Source organism: Fulmarus glacialis, unplaced genomic scaffold (genome assembly GCF_000690835.1).
Source record: "Fulmarus glacialis isolate BGI_N327 unplaced genomic scaffold, ASM69083v1 scaffold19811, whole genome shotgun sequence".
Classification (NCBI taxonomy): Eukaryota; Metazoa; Chordata; class Aves; order Procellariiformes; family Procellariidae; genus Fulmarus; species Fulmarus glacialis.
This window is the reverse complement of record NW_009191117.1, coordinates 13,704-29,647: the sequence shown is the minus strand read 5'-3', so window position 1 is coordinate 29,647 and position 15,944 is coordinate 13,704. Positions and strand designations below refer to the sequence as shown.

General features: G+C 50.0%; 1 protein-coding gene across 1 annotated transcript in view; it reads right to left on the bottom strand.

The window, feature by feature from the left end:
• Positions 1-1,942: 1,942 nt before the first annotated feature.
• LOC104083178 (probable E3 ubiquitin-protein ligase DTX2) overlaps positions 1,943-15,944 on the bottom strand; it is a 23,132-nt gene continuing 9,130 nt past the window's right edge. Inside the window, exons 3-4 of the mRNA XM_009586577.1 lie at positions 9,335-9,393; positions 1,943-2,097 (exon numbers count right to left, since the gene is read on the bottom strand). Coding sequence (XP_009584872.1) covers positions 1,943-2,097; positions 9,335-9,393 — 214 coding nt within the window. The remainder of the gene's footprint in view (positions 2,098-9,334; positions 9,394-15,944) is intronic.

The window sequence follows — 15,944 nt, the reverse complement described above, 5'->3', positions numbered from 1 at the left end:
GCGGATACCTACCGCAGTGTGTGCTGCTCTCGCCCCCCAGCCCACGTCCCATCCTCCCCACCCACCCCATTTCGTGCTCTGCGTTGCTGCTCTCCCCACCCTGCTCAGAAGTTGCAAGACATATCCTCCTATTAACATCACGCTCTCGCAAGCATCCCGGTTGCTTGCACCCGCAACTCCTCCACACCAAGGAGGGGCTGGATGCTGCCAGCATGCTGCTACCGACAGACCCCACCGAGGAAAAGGCGGCAGCCAGCTGCACTGCAGAGGAGCAGGGCTGTGCGTTTGTGGCCACACCTTGCCCTAAATACAGCTAGTTTCATGTCATTAACCATCAGCAAGTGACCAACACCAATGGCAGGCCTGGCCCTCAGTTTTTCAGGCTCCTCCAGCAACAGGGGCAAGGCAATGCCTCTGCAGAAGGGCCTGGCCCCTCCGCAGCTCTGTTTCGGCACAGTTTCCAGGGCGTTCCCACCACCCAGCTCTCATCCCCGGCTGCAGAGGGCTGCACGGATGCTGCCCGCACCGGGAGTGAAGCGCCAGGAGCCAGCGTTACCCCACTGCCTTGCCAGCTGGCTCCATGGAGCGAGATCCTCATCCAGCCCCTCTGCCACCCACCTCCGCTCGGCTCTTCTCCTTCACCTCCCATTTTCCTTTGCTCCTCCTGTTCTTCGCTGCTTCTCCTGCCGCCCCCTGCTTTCTCCTCCCCCTCTATCACACATCCTACTCCACATCTGCTCTCTCCCTCCTTCTCGCCGTTTGCATCTCCTCCTCCCAGCTCCCTCCATAATGCATTTCCGCAAGATACCTTTCTGCATTTAATTTCTAGTTTCCTTCTACCAGCCTTCCTGCCTCTTTCGGACGAGTTTGGACCTCACTTCGCCATCAAGTCTCCTCACTGCATGCATGGACTCCAAGGAGAGAGACACTGGCACCAACAAACTCCCCAGACAACCAGATGCCTCTTCGCCTCCACCTCAGAGCTCTTCCCTCTTTCTTAAACGCAAGCATCTCCGTGTTGAACACCCCACCACACCTCTAGTCCCCCCTTCGCTTACGTGAAGGGGGAAGCACCTTAGGTTTGGTGGTGGTTGACCACCCCAGGACACCTGTACTGGGGTTGGCAAACAACCTCTACAGCTAAACCAGGCTGGATTCACACCTACCCCTGCAGAATCCCAGGGCTGCCTCACACGGATGGGACCAAGGCTCTAAATTGGGAGCCAACCAACTCTGCAAGGGCAGGAGTGTGGGTTGCCAGTGAGATATGAAGAGGAGGAATGAAGGCCTTGCCCTGGAGGTGGCTCAGCTCAGCAGGAGAGCTGGGGTAACCCAGCCCTTCCTGCCAGGGCACATCCACCAGAGAGGGCTCCACTCCACTCCCTTCCATCCCAGACAGAGGTGGAGAGAACAAATCCTCTGCAGTTCAACCTTGAAAGCCCTGTATGACTCAGGGGCCTGCTTGTCTGGAAGATCCTTCTCATCCCATGACTCAACCGTGACAAGCATGGCTCACAAGCAAACCTTCTCTTGAGAGCACGTACAGATTAAATGCTCTCCTTGATGGTCCCTCAGCTCCCAGACTTGTCCCACCAAGGAATCAGAGAAGGTCCTGGTATGTGGACGCTCAGGACTCCCCAAGAGGGTGTAGTGGGACCATGGGGGAGGCTGCAGGAGTCTCTGACACAGAACAACTGGGCTGCTCCAGCTCTCATGACTGATGGAAACGAGCAGAGCTACCACAGGACAGGGTCTACTTTGTCATCTTATTTTACAGCCTGTCAGAGACTGTGCAGGCCAGAGAAGATGTGCCCTGCTTCTCCCTTGATGGGATGAACATCAGTCAAATCAGAAGAGCCAAGAGGGTGGGGAGAGAGACAAGAGGAAAGGAGGGAGGCAGAACAAGTGCAGAGAGATAAAGAGAAGGAGATGGAAGCAAAAATCAAGAGTTTGAGCAGGAACTACCTTTCTTGGACACTTTCCTCCCCTCCTTAACTGAGCTGTGTTTTTTAGAGGCTTTATGGGTGCTGGCAGCTTGCGGCACACAGGTGAGGTGCACGGGGAGTCCAGCGGCTGACATCAGAATAGCCGTCATGCCTACAGCGGGTACGAGATCAACATGCAGGAAGGAAACAACGGGGAAATACATTCATTAAAAAAAAAACTTTAACCTTTCAAAGAAAATTAAGAAAGATAAACCAAAACAAAACCCAAGCCCTTGATTCAGAGGACATAAAACATCCGAAAGGCCACGGGGTTGGAGTCAGCACAAGGACAGGATCCAGAGGCTTTTAAAGGGAGGAGCCCAGGCAGCAAATTAAAGCAGGGAAATATGGGCACAAGTCTCACCCGTGACCCTCTGAGCTGGTGTGTGAACAGGACCTTCCTCTTTACCTTGGCTTTAGGGCTCCTCAGGCATTGAGTCTGCTGTGGTGCAAAGCCCTGCTCACCGGAGCCCTGGAAGCAGCCCTGACCCCGGGGGCCTGAAAGATGAGAGGCATCACCTGTAACCCCTAAAGGTCCTGCTCAGCTACTCCCCCCTAAAGCTACGTGTTTCAAAGGGGTCGCACTGAACCGATCCCCAGAGTGCAGCTTAACTGCCTTCAAACACTGCAGCCGTGCCGGGCTGACCGTGGGCTGGGGCTGCCCCACGCAATCCCCTGCCAGACGAGCCCCGTGGTGGCAGCCCCCTGCTCACCCCACACTATCTCCTCCTGGGCACTCCAGTTTTTCCTAGCACCCCCAGCTGCGGTGCAATTCTCACCCTCCCCCATCCCAGCCAGCTGTATTCATGGGATGCAGTTTGTTAAAGCTAATGAATCATTAAAAAGGACAGCCATTCCCTGAAGGTAAAATTGGCACACAGAGAGCTACAGGACTGATCATGCTGATCTAATATGATGTTTGCCCACGAAATACAGGCCAGTTACAAGTCATAACATTTCTAAGGTAGCATATTGCTGTTAAACTCACATTCAAGAAAACACCTGCCTTTGCTTTCCCAAGAAATGACTTCCCCACCTGCAATAGCCATCGCCAGAACTAGGGAAAAAAAATGCTTATGGTTGCAAACCGACAGCAGACAACCTAAAAACCAGTGTTTCCCCAAAAGTTACCTCTGACAGTAGACCATGCAAAGCCACATCCTAACACTATGGAAATTCTTGCCAGCATCCTGCACAGTAATTCACGGCCAAAGCTGAGTTTTCTAAGGATTTTCTTTTTTCAAGCCTCTATTCATCCGGGTTGGGAAAGGAAGATATAAGAGCATATTTGTTCAGGACAAAAATGAGATACCTTGCCCAGACATGACTGAAAATAGAGTTATGACAGGAAATGTCAGCCAGCTTTGTGTACAAGTGGTAAGACTATGTTCTGCCTCAAACATGCAACCAGTCAAGAACCTGTGCCTTGTGACTAAAAATCCCCTGTGGAAACGCCCCACAAGCAGAACTACCCCTATGCAGTGCCGACCGTGTTTTGCACCTACTTCATGTAAGGTCCAAGCACAATAAATATTCCAGAACCTGTTCAAGTCCTTTCCTGATACACAAAGTTGGCTGGTTTTACTAAAACTTTCTCATCTAAGGACCAAAAGACAGACAGAAAGGGTTTCACAAGACGAGGAGAGGGGCACAGACAGATAACCTTGGGGAAATGACTTCATCCAAGAACCTTTGGCAGAGCTGGTCTGGCCAAAAGACCAGGCTGCCCAATGCATAGTGAAACCATGCGCTTCCAAATGGAAATAGGTAACACCAAACCAGGCAGCCGTGGATCATCCTCATTAGGTACCATCATTGTTGATCTATATCTGAGGTGGAGCCCCCCAGTTCCCAGGAGCTGTAGGGCCAGAGGAGGATCTTCAGAGCATGCAAACGCTGAGTTAGTACCCCTCACCCTACTGACAGCGCCGGGCTGTTCCCAGCAGGTACATCCAAGGAGAGCCCCTGACGTCGGTACAAGCCAGCAGGCCTCTAACTGAGCATTCAGAAATTTCACAATCAAAATAACTTCCTTTAAGTCTTGAACTAAAGACTACAAGACTATTGGTGTGCTCTCAACCCTGGTCTAAGCCAGCAGTCCTTCACTACTCCCAGGGAACCTTAAGCAGCAGCTTAAGTGTTTAAGTGTTCCCTTAACAAAAGCTACTTGTTTTCTGAGCAGGTGAGTACAACTGAACACCTGAAGCCCAGCAACAGCACCAAAGCTGCCGTCTGCGTGTGCACCGGGCAGGTAATCTCCCCTTTCAGCAGGTTAAAAGACAGGTGGAGGTATTCCTGGAAGAGCAGTACCAACTCACGCTGATTAGAGAGCCTGGAGGAACAATATTCCTGAAAACCAGGCAAGATGCTGGACCTTCCCATGGCTCGGGGAGATCATCTCAGAGAGCCTGACCCCACCGAGGCTGCCAATGCAATTCCCCAGAATTAGTGCAGAAAAGGAAATGGTAAAGTTGTCTCCGAAATACCTGCTTCTACGCAGAGCGATCACACTGATTGCAGAGACTGACATTTGAAATGCAAGTCCAAAGACTAACAGGGATTATCACCACCTACGCACAGCTGACTGATAGGCAAATGCAAAATTAACACTTTCTTCTTAAGAGATCAATAGTGTCTTGCTAACATTAACATGCAGAGCCCATTTTAAAAAAAAGAACACGACAGAAGCAGAGGCTGAACAACTGACTTCAGACTCTTAATGTCGGAGAACAAAATGCTGCCTTCAAAAATCAGACCAAGTGAAGAGCATGAGCCACAGAACCTCAGCTGAGTTCAGTTACCCTCTAACCTAGCCCCTCTCATACCTGGAATAACATGTCCAAAACTGCCTGCCAGCATCATGAATCATCGCAAAGAAAATAGATCTTTATTCCAGGAACTTTCACTCTTTCGTTTTATGAGCTGCAAATGCATCTACAACTCCACACAGACATAGAGCACAGGGCAAACGTGGGCCTAGGATGATTACCCCCAACCAAATGTTCTCCCATGGACAATCTTAAATCAGCCAAGAAAAGGTAATTTTCCACTTTTACCTTCTGCTGCCTTCGGAGAGACACACAATGCATCATCTTCTGCAGATTCAAATCAAGAGAGCATTCAAAAAGGGGCTGTTCTGGTGTTACCTTGCTCTTCTGGCTCATCTCAAAACCCAGCAGCAATGCCTCCTATAAAGCCCTAATACAACACTGGAAATCTCAGCATCCAACAATCCTCCCACAAGTTTGGTGAGAAACATCCGCAGTAAGGGATCTCGTGCGATCCAAGCCTTACATGGGAGTGTGTGTTCATACAAAGTGCCAAAACAATACACAGACACACATGACATCTGCAGATCGATTCTCCAATTCCGACCTAAGGACACAACAATTTCAATTCAAATTCATTGTAGGCACCTGTGGAGTTATCTCAGGAGCAAATCTGGCCCTGGACCTGCATAAATTCTCACCTGAAGACGCAAGGGCCAAGCCACAACAGGATAAGCTTGCCCAGACCAAGACTGCTTTGGATGCCCACGCGTTCCTGCAACGGTTCCTGCTGCTACCTAGCTACACCAGGAGCTTGAAAAATATTAATGAATACATTCACACTTTCTACTGGCCACTGGGCTTCTTCCCTGCAAGGATGGCAGGAAGGAAGAGACAGAAAGCCTTGCAAAGCACCCTTTGGCATCTGATCCGATCCTATGAATGTGTGCAATAAGCCCACTCAGAGAACTGCCTCTTTTCTCTTGCTCAAAGCATCTATTTGGCCAGAAGTACGCTACTGACTCCTTGGGGTGAAGCTATTTTCACTGGAGCTATGACAACATCCACCGGCTTTTCTCAGCCTGCTGTCTAAATAAGGCACTTTTGTAATATCCTGTGCAGAAGCTGAGCATGGGAAAAACACCCTTATGTAATGTAATGAGCGCTGACCACACGCTTGCTCACATACCCAGCCTAACATGCCCCTCCGGTCACCGGCTCTGGCTACTGATCTGTATTTGCACAGACCTCAGACCAGCATGCCTTTGGTTCCAGTCCTGAATTAAAGCAGGTAGAGGGGAAAGGCCAGAACTCGCCTTCAAATAACGTAAAATGTCAGAAAAGCACTGCTAATTTGTATGATTATATCCACCAGCAAAATTATTATGGTTGATACGTTCACAACTGCCCCAGCTCTAAGAATCCAGTGAAGGAGAAACACTTGGTTTCATTTAACAAAAAGCTAATTCCAGTCTTCATCTTAAAAATAGTATTAGAAGAGCCTTCATATGACCGCCTAGTACACCCCCCCGCCCCAAGGCACAGAGCTAAACCACATTATTCCCAAGAGATGTTAGTCCAGCTGATCCTTAAACACCAACACTTTTTTTTTTTTGCTCAGACCTCTGTTCTGGCATTTCACCATACTAACCAAATACTGAGGGGGAAAGAAAAAGCTTAAAAGCCAAGTTTGCACATGCACCTTGAAGTATTAAAATAGCAGAAAGCAAGGAAAAAGAAATTTGTTTTTTGTACAAAACATGATTTTAAAGTCAGCTTCATGATTTCTAGGATCCCAAGTGGTGCTTTTGGAAGATGGGGGGTTGACAGTGTTACAAATCCCTCACTCAAATCCCCAGGCGCTCACCACACAAACGAAATCCAGCTTCTCATTCAGACCCACAGGATGCCCTGTCTCCTGTTTATCCACCAGAAACTCCCTCTGCATTCAAGAAATGCACCTGCAGCATTTCTCGAGATCACCCACAAGATTCAGGGGTTTTAATTTCTCCTGCATCAAACCAGAGCCAAAGCTGCTGAGAGGCACCTCGGGATGGAGACCAAGGGTTGCGAGACTTCCCGACACGCTTCCCAGAATAAAACCTTCTTCAGCTCCTATCTGAGACTGCCCTCTCCCCCATGTCATCACAGAGCCCTTGGGTCCTCAGCCCAATGATGCTGAAGAAAGCAGTTGTGCACTGGGGACCGGAGGAACAAAAGGGGCCCAGCCTGTGTGTTAGAGAATTACCTGAATAATAAGTAACTCAAACACCATCTGCAGGATTTTAAATATGAACAAAATACCACTTCCCAAAAGAGGTCCTAGAAACAGACAGCGGAGCGTAGAGGGGAAGAAGGTGTCCCTAAAGACCCAGCCAATTAACCTTTCAATAAAATTTGGCCTTTTCACCAGAACTCCACTGCTTGCTTTTTACCAGAAATGTTCCCAGAGATGTATCTTCCTTTCACTTGCTAATTAACTTGTCCAAATCTTTCCTCTGCTTCTATGTGATTTTAAGGACAGACTGAAATTCAGATTTTTCTCCTCCCTTGCACCTCTGAGGTCTGTCACATTTGGCAGAAGGCAGGACAGCGCCGATCAAAGCCGTGTCCTATGAAGTCCTGGATCTGAAGGAGACGCTGGCCCCAGGGAGCTGCTTCTGCGCTGACCGCACTCAGCCAGCCCATGCACCTCTGCACTCCCCTGCAACTCAGTGTGCCTCTTGCTAGCTGCCTCATGGAGAGCTAGAGATTATTAAAATGAATAAGTACTCCCTCTTTTGAACCCCAGCCTCCAACAACAGAGATATCAATAAAAAACTTAACCTTTTCATTTTATTTTATTAAATGGTGGTAGATGGCTTATTCTACTGAGCTCTCCTGCAGCCTTTTATATCTAAACGGTGCACTACAAGGCATAAACAGACCATGCATATTCACCTCTTCCAAATGAACAGTGGATGACTTCCACATGTAGAATGAGATCACCATTAACAACATTAACATAGCCTGGATTCACCAGGGCTCTTCAGTTCTTTGCTGTATTTACCTTTATGTGATTAAGTACCTAATTACACAGTCAGTGCTAATACCCAGGGGATGAAATTCAGAGCTTTTATAAGCAAGGGGAGTTCTTCTGCTCAGGTCATCCACCTAGACGACATCTGAGCTTGACTTTACATCTCATTTCCACAAAGACCGATTTGCTAACAGGGAGACAGATGGGCTGCTCACTGTCAGAGGACACCCAGTATTAATCTTTACGCAGTGCCTGTTTGGCACTGTTAGAGACATGCAATGCACAGTTCTAACGATGGTACTAACATTAAACGACTGGAAACATCAATCCTGGGGATCATTTTTAGGCAGGGTAAGGCCTGACACTCGAGACGAGACCAAACACCATCACCTTTCCTGGAATAAGGTGGTAACCATTTTCTCTAAGAGTGAGAACGTAACTCATCACCTTTCCTGGAATAAGGTGGTAACCGTTTTCTCCAAGAGTGAGAACGTAACGGTCTCTATGTGCTCAGGAGCAAAGTTTGGTGTCCAAGGAGCTAATAACCTCAACAGAGCATGCATGGACAAGAGCCAGAAGAAGGAGAGTGTTAACAGATACTCTGTAGTGCCCGAAATGGGTACAGAAAACCCCAGAAAATACCATACACCAGGTACCAGGTGTTTTCCACTCCTCTAACCCTGGGTTACCACGTTACGATACAATTCCAAGTGCACAGTCGGTGTCAGTATGGAGAAGACATCTGCTCTCAGCAGAACACCCATCTCCTCAGGCACCACCACACCAGGGTCCCACGGTTTGGTGCTGGCTGAGTTAAAACAGAGCAAACGTGCCGATGGCTTTTGGCATGGAAACGCTTCCACTGAAAGCTGCAAGCGCGAGTTGTCGTTTTCAAGGCAACGCCATTTCATGTTTAACAGGCAAATCTACTCTGAAAAGAAGCATTGAAAACTGGCACTTTCATCCCTCCCAGACACGCTCCTCGGGTATATTTAGTATCATATTCACAGGTTTGGATGATAACAAGCAAACCTGTATTCTGCTGCCACAGGAGACAATGTCTGATTCAACTTCTGTCCTCTCCTTTCCCCAAGACAAAGCATCACAATCATTTTTTAAGCTAAAGACCACCTGAGTTTTTGTAATAAAACCATGTTAAAAAAAAAAATCACATTAAAAACCACACGCCGTCTCACATCACTCTTCCCCCTTGACTTGAAGAAAAGTAGCAAGTAACAGCTAGCACTGAGCTGGATCCATGTGCTCCCCCCTGCTACTTGCTCATCCACACCTATGGGAGAAGGTGAATACCCAACCCCCAAATAAACCCACTCATTTTGAGAGCCTCAGGACCAGCACCAATGAGAAAAAGTTACTAAGGTTTGACCATCCCATTCTCCCCCAAATTTGCCCTCTTTGCCTTTCTAAAGAGTCTTTGGGCCTAAAACCCTAAATGCCAGTGACATTTCAGACTCTTCCTAAAAACTAACACAGGAAAGTAAGTGCCACAGAAAGGTAAACCGCTTGCTCGCGTAACCCTAGGGACAGAGCGGGATCCTTACCTGCCAGGGCCTGGTTCACCTTGCTGGGTTTGGGCATCTTGACCGGCAGGTTTGGGGTGCTGGAGAGAGAAAAGAAAAAGGGACAAGTTCAACAGCACGGATCAATCACTAACAAAACAGAGACAATTCGGCAGTACACTGTTCCCTTCTGAGTGCCAGGGCCCTGGATACATTAACAGGGATTAATTACTCAGATGAGCCCCACCTGGGACCCCCACCCATGCACCCTTTGCCCACTGGTCCAGCAGCTACACTTAAGGAGCCCAGTCCTTGCCAGAGCTATCTAGTAGGTTTACTCATCTCCAAGGTGGACCTCAGACCTACATTGTAGGTAGCTGTCTCTAGCCCCATCTCTTCCTGGCCGGGTGCTGGGCCTGATTCATCCTTTCGTCTTGCTAGGGCCTGTTCGTGGACCCTATTGTCAACCCGTTGCTCTGGTCCTGTGATGCATCCCTGCTCTTGCTGCTCCGCTACCGAAATTCCCGTGAGCAGCCAACCTGCACTACAACAGACTGCTGCACCAGCAGGTCCGTGGCATGGGCACACAGCCAGGAACTGCCAGGATGCAGCAGACAAAGTTCAGGTGACTTGGTCTCCAGCCAGAGAAACACTGCTCACCAGAGCATGAACCCCCATGCTGTATGAGAAGCTGCAGCTGTACAGATCAAAGGAAGCAAGCACTATCACCCCCACTGCTTTCCAGATGGGGAAACTGAGGCAGAGAAAGGCCAAGAAAAGCACTCAAGCACACGCAGCTGCAGCCCTGGGTTGAACAGAATCAAGCCTTGACTCTCCCTGCGCATCCAAGAGTTTACTGCAAGATGTGGAAACAAAGGAGGAAAGGTTGAAGGAGACTTAGAAGAGTTTGGCACCCACCTTCCTTTGGACATCAAGAGGATTTGGACACCAAATAACCCCTCCAGGTTCCTAACCTACTTGTTTTGGCAGCGTTTCCTAGCACTGGCAGCTGCACCTCAAGCTAGTTTGGGATACATGGGCAGCCAAGGTCATGCAATTAGCTGACAGCAGGAGTTAGGAAGGAAAGGGTGAGCAGCAGCATGAAAGCTGATGAGGCGGACACTAGAGGAGAAAGCAACCTGGAGCCACATGAGCAGAGCAGGAACATTTGAAATCCAACATGCTGGCACACAGAAGCCACCCATGGATTTTGTCTCAGATGGCACAGATGCAGGCTCATGCACATCAGCTGCAGTTAATACATAGCGCATTCAGACAACCATCTCCAAGGACTCCCCAAAATTATATCAAACCTGGCCAGCTTCTTAGGAATTCACAGAGCAGGCTAAGGTAGTCAAGTGCCCAAATGCCATCCACTATCTAGGGGGAACCTAATTCTCTCCAGCTGGGATGCAAGAGATGCCACTGTGCCCAAAATAGCATCACAGACAGAGGTCCCTCCTTTCAGCCTTGCTAAAATCTTTATCCACATTTCCATGACAAGGACCAGAGCCGAAAAGATTTGGGAGCGACATGCGCCTATCTTCTACCCTGACGACAGGGATGCATCCCCACCTCCCTCTTCTCCTACCTGCTGCAGTTTGAAATAGATTCCCGCACGCGTGCTGAGCTCCCTGAAGAAAACCCCGGGCAGGACCCAGGGCTTGGTGCTGCTCCGACAGCCTGGCCAAATGAGACCAGCTCTTCCAGACCCTTAAAAAGCTCTCCAGACCACAGAGGTTTCCCTTCTGTCTCTTTCAAAGACTGTTTTCCCCTCCGCTGCCCCCAGTTTTGCAATGTCTTCAAATGATGCAACAGATTGTTCTCGCTACAGTCCAATTCAAACCCAGTCAAAATCCTCCCCTCAATTTCAAAGGGCTTTGAATCAGATGCTGCAACTCCTCTTTATGACTTTTTTCTTTCCTGATTCAGCCTCTTCGTCACAGCTCTTTCTCAGGTATTTCCCTCCTCCGTCTCTATCTCATCCCTCTGCTCCATTTCTGCTCCTATGATCCTCTTCAGATGATGGCTAGTAGCGGGGCTGCTCCCTCTCCAGCTGCAGACAAGGAGGGTATTTGAGGACCAGATAATGAAAAGGAACTTGAGAGACCTGCCCCCAAAAATCAGAGAGGCATTGGACCTCCCCTCCTTCCCTCCTCCAACTGAGCAGCAGAAAAGACAACACGGTGCCTGGGCACCCCCTCCACCCCAGCCTGTGACGCTCGATGTGAGTGAAGAGCTTGTGCTTCGTCGTCACACCATGAAGCGCAGCAGCCACCTTGGGTGCTTTCACTTCCCCGTGGAAGGTAAAAATACAGCAGAGCACAAAGCTGAACCTTCAGCTCTGCCAGGAAAGCAGATGGGCAGCGGGGAATCATTCCAAAGGGCTGGAGCACAGGGTCATTACACCTGAGGTTGAAGAAAGCAAACCCAGAGCTGCTCTGGGAAAGGGATCACTGGTAACGCTTCAGAAGACTGGCAGAGAAATTCCTCACTCTTCTTTCTTGCATTGCAAGGCTCAAGTCCAAGTCACCCAGGAGCTAGAGCTTCTATGGAGAAGAGCCCTTGAGATTTGCAGAGGGAAATGGATAACCAATTGCTTGCATTTTGCAAGCAATCAAGTTTTGGAAACTGCGAGTGCACTGCAGATGAATTACTATCCATCAGCCAGGAAACAGTTGCTGATCAGCTGCGCTCCTCGTGTAAAGGCAAAGAGTGTCAGCTTTGACTGCTGGAGGCTTTAAGCCAACTGATGTGATGATGGAGGAACCAAATACTTCTTATTTCACATGGGCTAAACACACACACATTCAGATAGCAGCATCTCAGCTAATAACGTCGTAGGATGTGCTGACCCATCCGCTCGACACCGTGTAAGCATACCGGCAGCGCTGCCACGCACTGTGATTTCTTCTACATCTGCAGGAAGCCCAGACAGAAGGCTGATGAAATCAAGGGAAATCCACACTGCTTTGAGGTACCTCTGCCACAACACTGCCCGGGTAGATTTGCAGCCACAGTGAGTAGAAGGAAGCATTGCCATGCCAAAAAAGGTGCAGAAACGCTACTCAGAGCCTACGCTGGGTCTGCAGTGGGGTTTTTTGGAGGAGGAAGGGGAAGAGGTAACAAGTAAGGATATTGCTACTGTAGTATAACACGGGCTGTGCCTCGACTCTGAGAGCAGGCTCGCCAGCAGCACCAACAGATGTATTTAGTATTTAGTCCATCAGCTCAGACTCAAGCTACTCCAGTATTGCCGTACCAGCGCTGGCTTCTTGGGAGAGAGCCGGAGCCAGGCTGGGGCGAGATCCTGGAATTTTGTCCTGCTGTTGGCTGCAGCTCCTGCTGCTCTGTACACTGGAGGTGATTGAGTGCAGCAGGGGTCACCAGGTTGTAGAGAAAAGGATGCAAAATAAGACACTGTCCTCTAAGATTCAGCAAGAAGATCCTGATAAGATTTGCCATCACTGGTTCCCATAAGCAGAGCGTGGCAATCCCCTATAGGAGCCAGACGGGGCAGACTGGTATTTCAGCATGACAAAACCACTCGCTTCTCCAGAATTTCAAGATACTGCAACACCAGTGAGACAGCAAAGCACAAGACCGGAGAGGAAGCGTGGCATCCGTGGCTGCTGCCATTTCAAACACTGGCGGCCACGTTTGAGCTGAACGTCACTTAAGCCGCATGTACACAATATCCTAATGGAGCAGAAGTGGGGAAGCCTGTAGCAACTCCCCCTCCCCACCTGATACGGCCCTTTCTTCCCTCCTCTCTCCCTGCACACCAGCCAGCAGGCCACATATTCCTGTACCACGGCATCTTTGTAGCCCTCTGGACAATAGCCAACGCTTCTCCTCCCAGATCGGGGTTGCATCCAGCCCTGCCTCACATTAATACCAAATGCTACCACAACACCCAAGGGTCTAACTCCCTTCCCAGGGCTAGCAGAGTGTACGATGACACTAATGACCATACAGCAGTTTCTCCCCTGCGTTTCTTTTCAAGACAATGCCAAAACCCAGACCGAATCCCTCTAAAGGAGGACCTTCTGGTGCGCTGTACGCAGCCATGTGGATTCGTGGTTTCGCTCCTGGCACCAAGCAGAGATTCCCCTGCTCCTGCTCGGGAAGAGCGCCCAGCAGCAGAACCACACCGGCTAACAGAGGGCTGCGGGGCAAGTCACACCAGCACCGAGCAGAGCCCCCCCACTGCCACCTGAGGAGCTCGTGGGTGTGCCTACGGACAAAGACACTGAAAAATGCAATGGAGGAGAGAAAAAAGGAAAGGCCCTGCCGAGGTTCTGGTCCCTTGTTTACGCCTCCTGATCCTACAAAGCACTGACCGTGGATCATTTGCTACAGGAGATTTGGGGGCACAGCACCAAACCCTTCCTAGGAACACAATACTATAATCATCCTTCCCCAGTCCCCAGGGCCCCCCCATTCCCCACAATTTTAAACAAAATCCTCTCCACCCGAGCTGCCTGCCTTATTTGCAGGCACAACCTGGACCAGTACCCAAAGCCGCATAAGCTCAGAGGGGCTAGCGGAGCTACAGCGGGGATTTGCCTGGCTGGGGTACTAATTAATACATCCCCCAGAAGATTGCTTCCTGCAGCTTTACTTGCTCCTATTACAAGCAGGGCACTTCTCACCGCATTTCAGGAATGACCTTCTCTGCAATTAGCCAGCACAGCACAGGGAGGGGGGCAGCTCTTGCCCCAGAGACGGACGCTTTCCTGCGTGGGATGGGAAGGATCGCACCAGGAGGTGGCTGGGAGCCTGGGGAGCTGCACGCAGCGAGGTGCTGACCCTTGCTTCACAGATCCGGTTAACGGTGCTGATATAAGGACACGAGCCTTGCCGTGGCACGCTCCATCTGCAGATTTCAGTGCCGTCTGTGAGGGAGGCTGGATTCACTAACTGTGTTTAATACACAGGAAGAAAATAATGCACCAAGAAGCAAAATAACTTGCCCACATATATTTAATACATTACCAGCAGAGCCAAGGATATTAACATCTATTTAAGCCTTGGCACTCCTCTCTGGGTTTTCCAGTGACTTTGACCCTCGTGAAAGCATGGGGAAATTAAACCTGTGTTTTGAAGTGCCTGAGCTCCACCCTCTCTCACACCAGCATCCACCCTCCAGCCCCACAGCAAGCAGGAAATATATTTAATCACCGTCAGTGCCACAAAATCTCAGGCATGCCTGTGCTACTATCAGCCCATACTGGGGGCTATTCCTGCTTGCATATTAGAAATAACTGTCGCAGCCGCACAGTGAGTTAGGCAGTTTTCCAGGACAAACTACACCTCTTTCTCAGCCCTGCAGGAGAGATGTTTTCTTCAGTACTGCCATTTTTAGCTGTGTTTCCTAAAGAAACTGGGTGTACACAACTGCACCGTCTTTCAGTCTCTCTCTAATAGCTTTTGAGCCCTTCTGCCAGTAGCAGCTCAGCTCTGAGAGGCAGGAGCTGGGTCATCCCTGCAAGCTTTGTGAAGATAAGCAGTTTTGTAAAAGCAAGTAATCCGCCAGGGCTGCTTTGGAGCCAAAAGCTGCAGGGTGAACACAACACAACCTTTATTAGAGACCAGAGGATCCGCCGTGGCCCGCTGCTCCCTTCCCTTCGGCCTCTGAGCACAGGCCAGCACAGGAATTGCACATCACAGCTAAGAGGAATGAGCAATGCTGCACACTGGATGCAGACAGAAACCCCTAGCAGGCTAATCAGCACAGGATAATTAGCGCTTCGTCTTCACCACCACAAAGGCCGCACTATTTGGCGATGCAGGAGGAGACAGGGCGAGGGAAAGGGAGTTAACCACCACACCACGCCAAGCCCAGCCGAGGCGGGAAGACAGGGAATCTAGGGGATAAAATAACCCAGGAATGTTCTGGACTTAGGAATTAAATGAGACGCGTTGTTAGAGTTTGCTACTCGGGTTTCCCCTAATTCACAGAAATTAGAGTATTTTCTGCTGGAACATGGGTTTCACGAGCCTGGGACTGTAACCCCAGCCAGGAGCAATTATACCCACCCAGCGGCATTTCCGACTCAAACGCAGCACAGGGGTGACAGAGGAAAAGCCACCTCGAGCTGTCAGCTGGTGCTGAAAAAGTCCCTTTCACAGATGGCACTATACTGGAAGACAGAGATTGCCCCCCTGCGTGCATTTGTCTGTCTGGCAGGGAGGAAAGAGAGTGCCCCTGGCAAAACTAATCCCAAAGGACTGGAGATCCAGACATCGTCCATCATCCATGAAGAGCCACCAACATCTTTGTTGTGCCCTTCTCCAGGGTCTGTCTGGGTAAGCCCCCAGCTGCTGCCTCCCTCCAGGCTTAGCGCATGGCCATGGGCTGGATCTGCGATCCACGTGTGCTCCTGGGGGGGCGGTTATGGAAAACAGAGGCTTCCACAGATACGTCTAGTGGAAAACATCGGTGTTAATGAACAGAAAGTGAGTTGTAGAGATAAAGACAGCTCCTAACAACCTGCCTGCGAAACCACCTCCTGGACAAGCCCTGTAGCCAAGCAAGTGCCCAGCAGCATCCCCACGTCTGGGCTAGGCTCGGGTCCTGCCAAGGGTTCACGTCACAGTCGCCATGGCAAGCACGGGCAGCGTACCCGTGCTCAGGGCACACTCACAC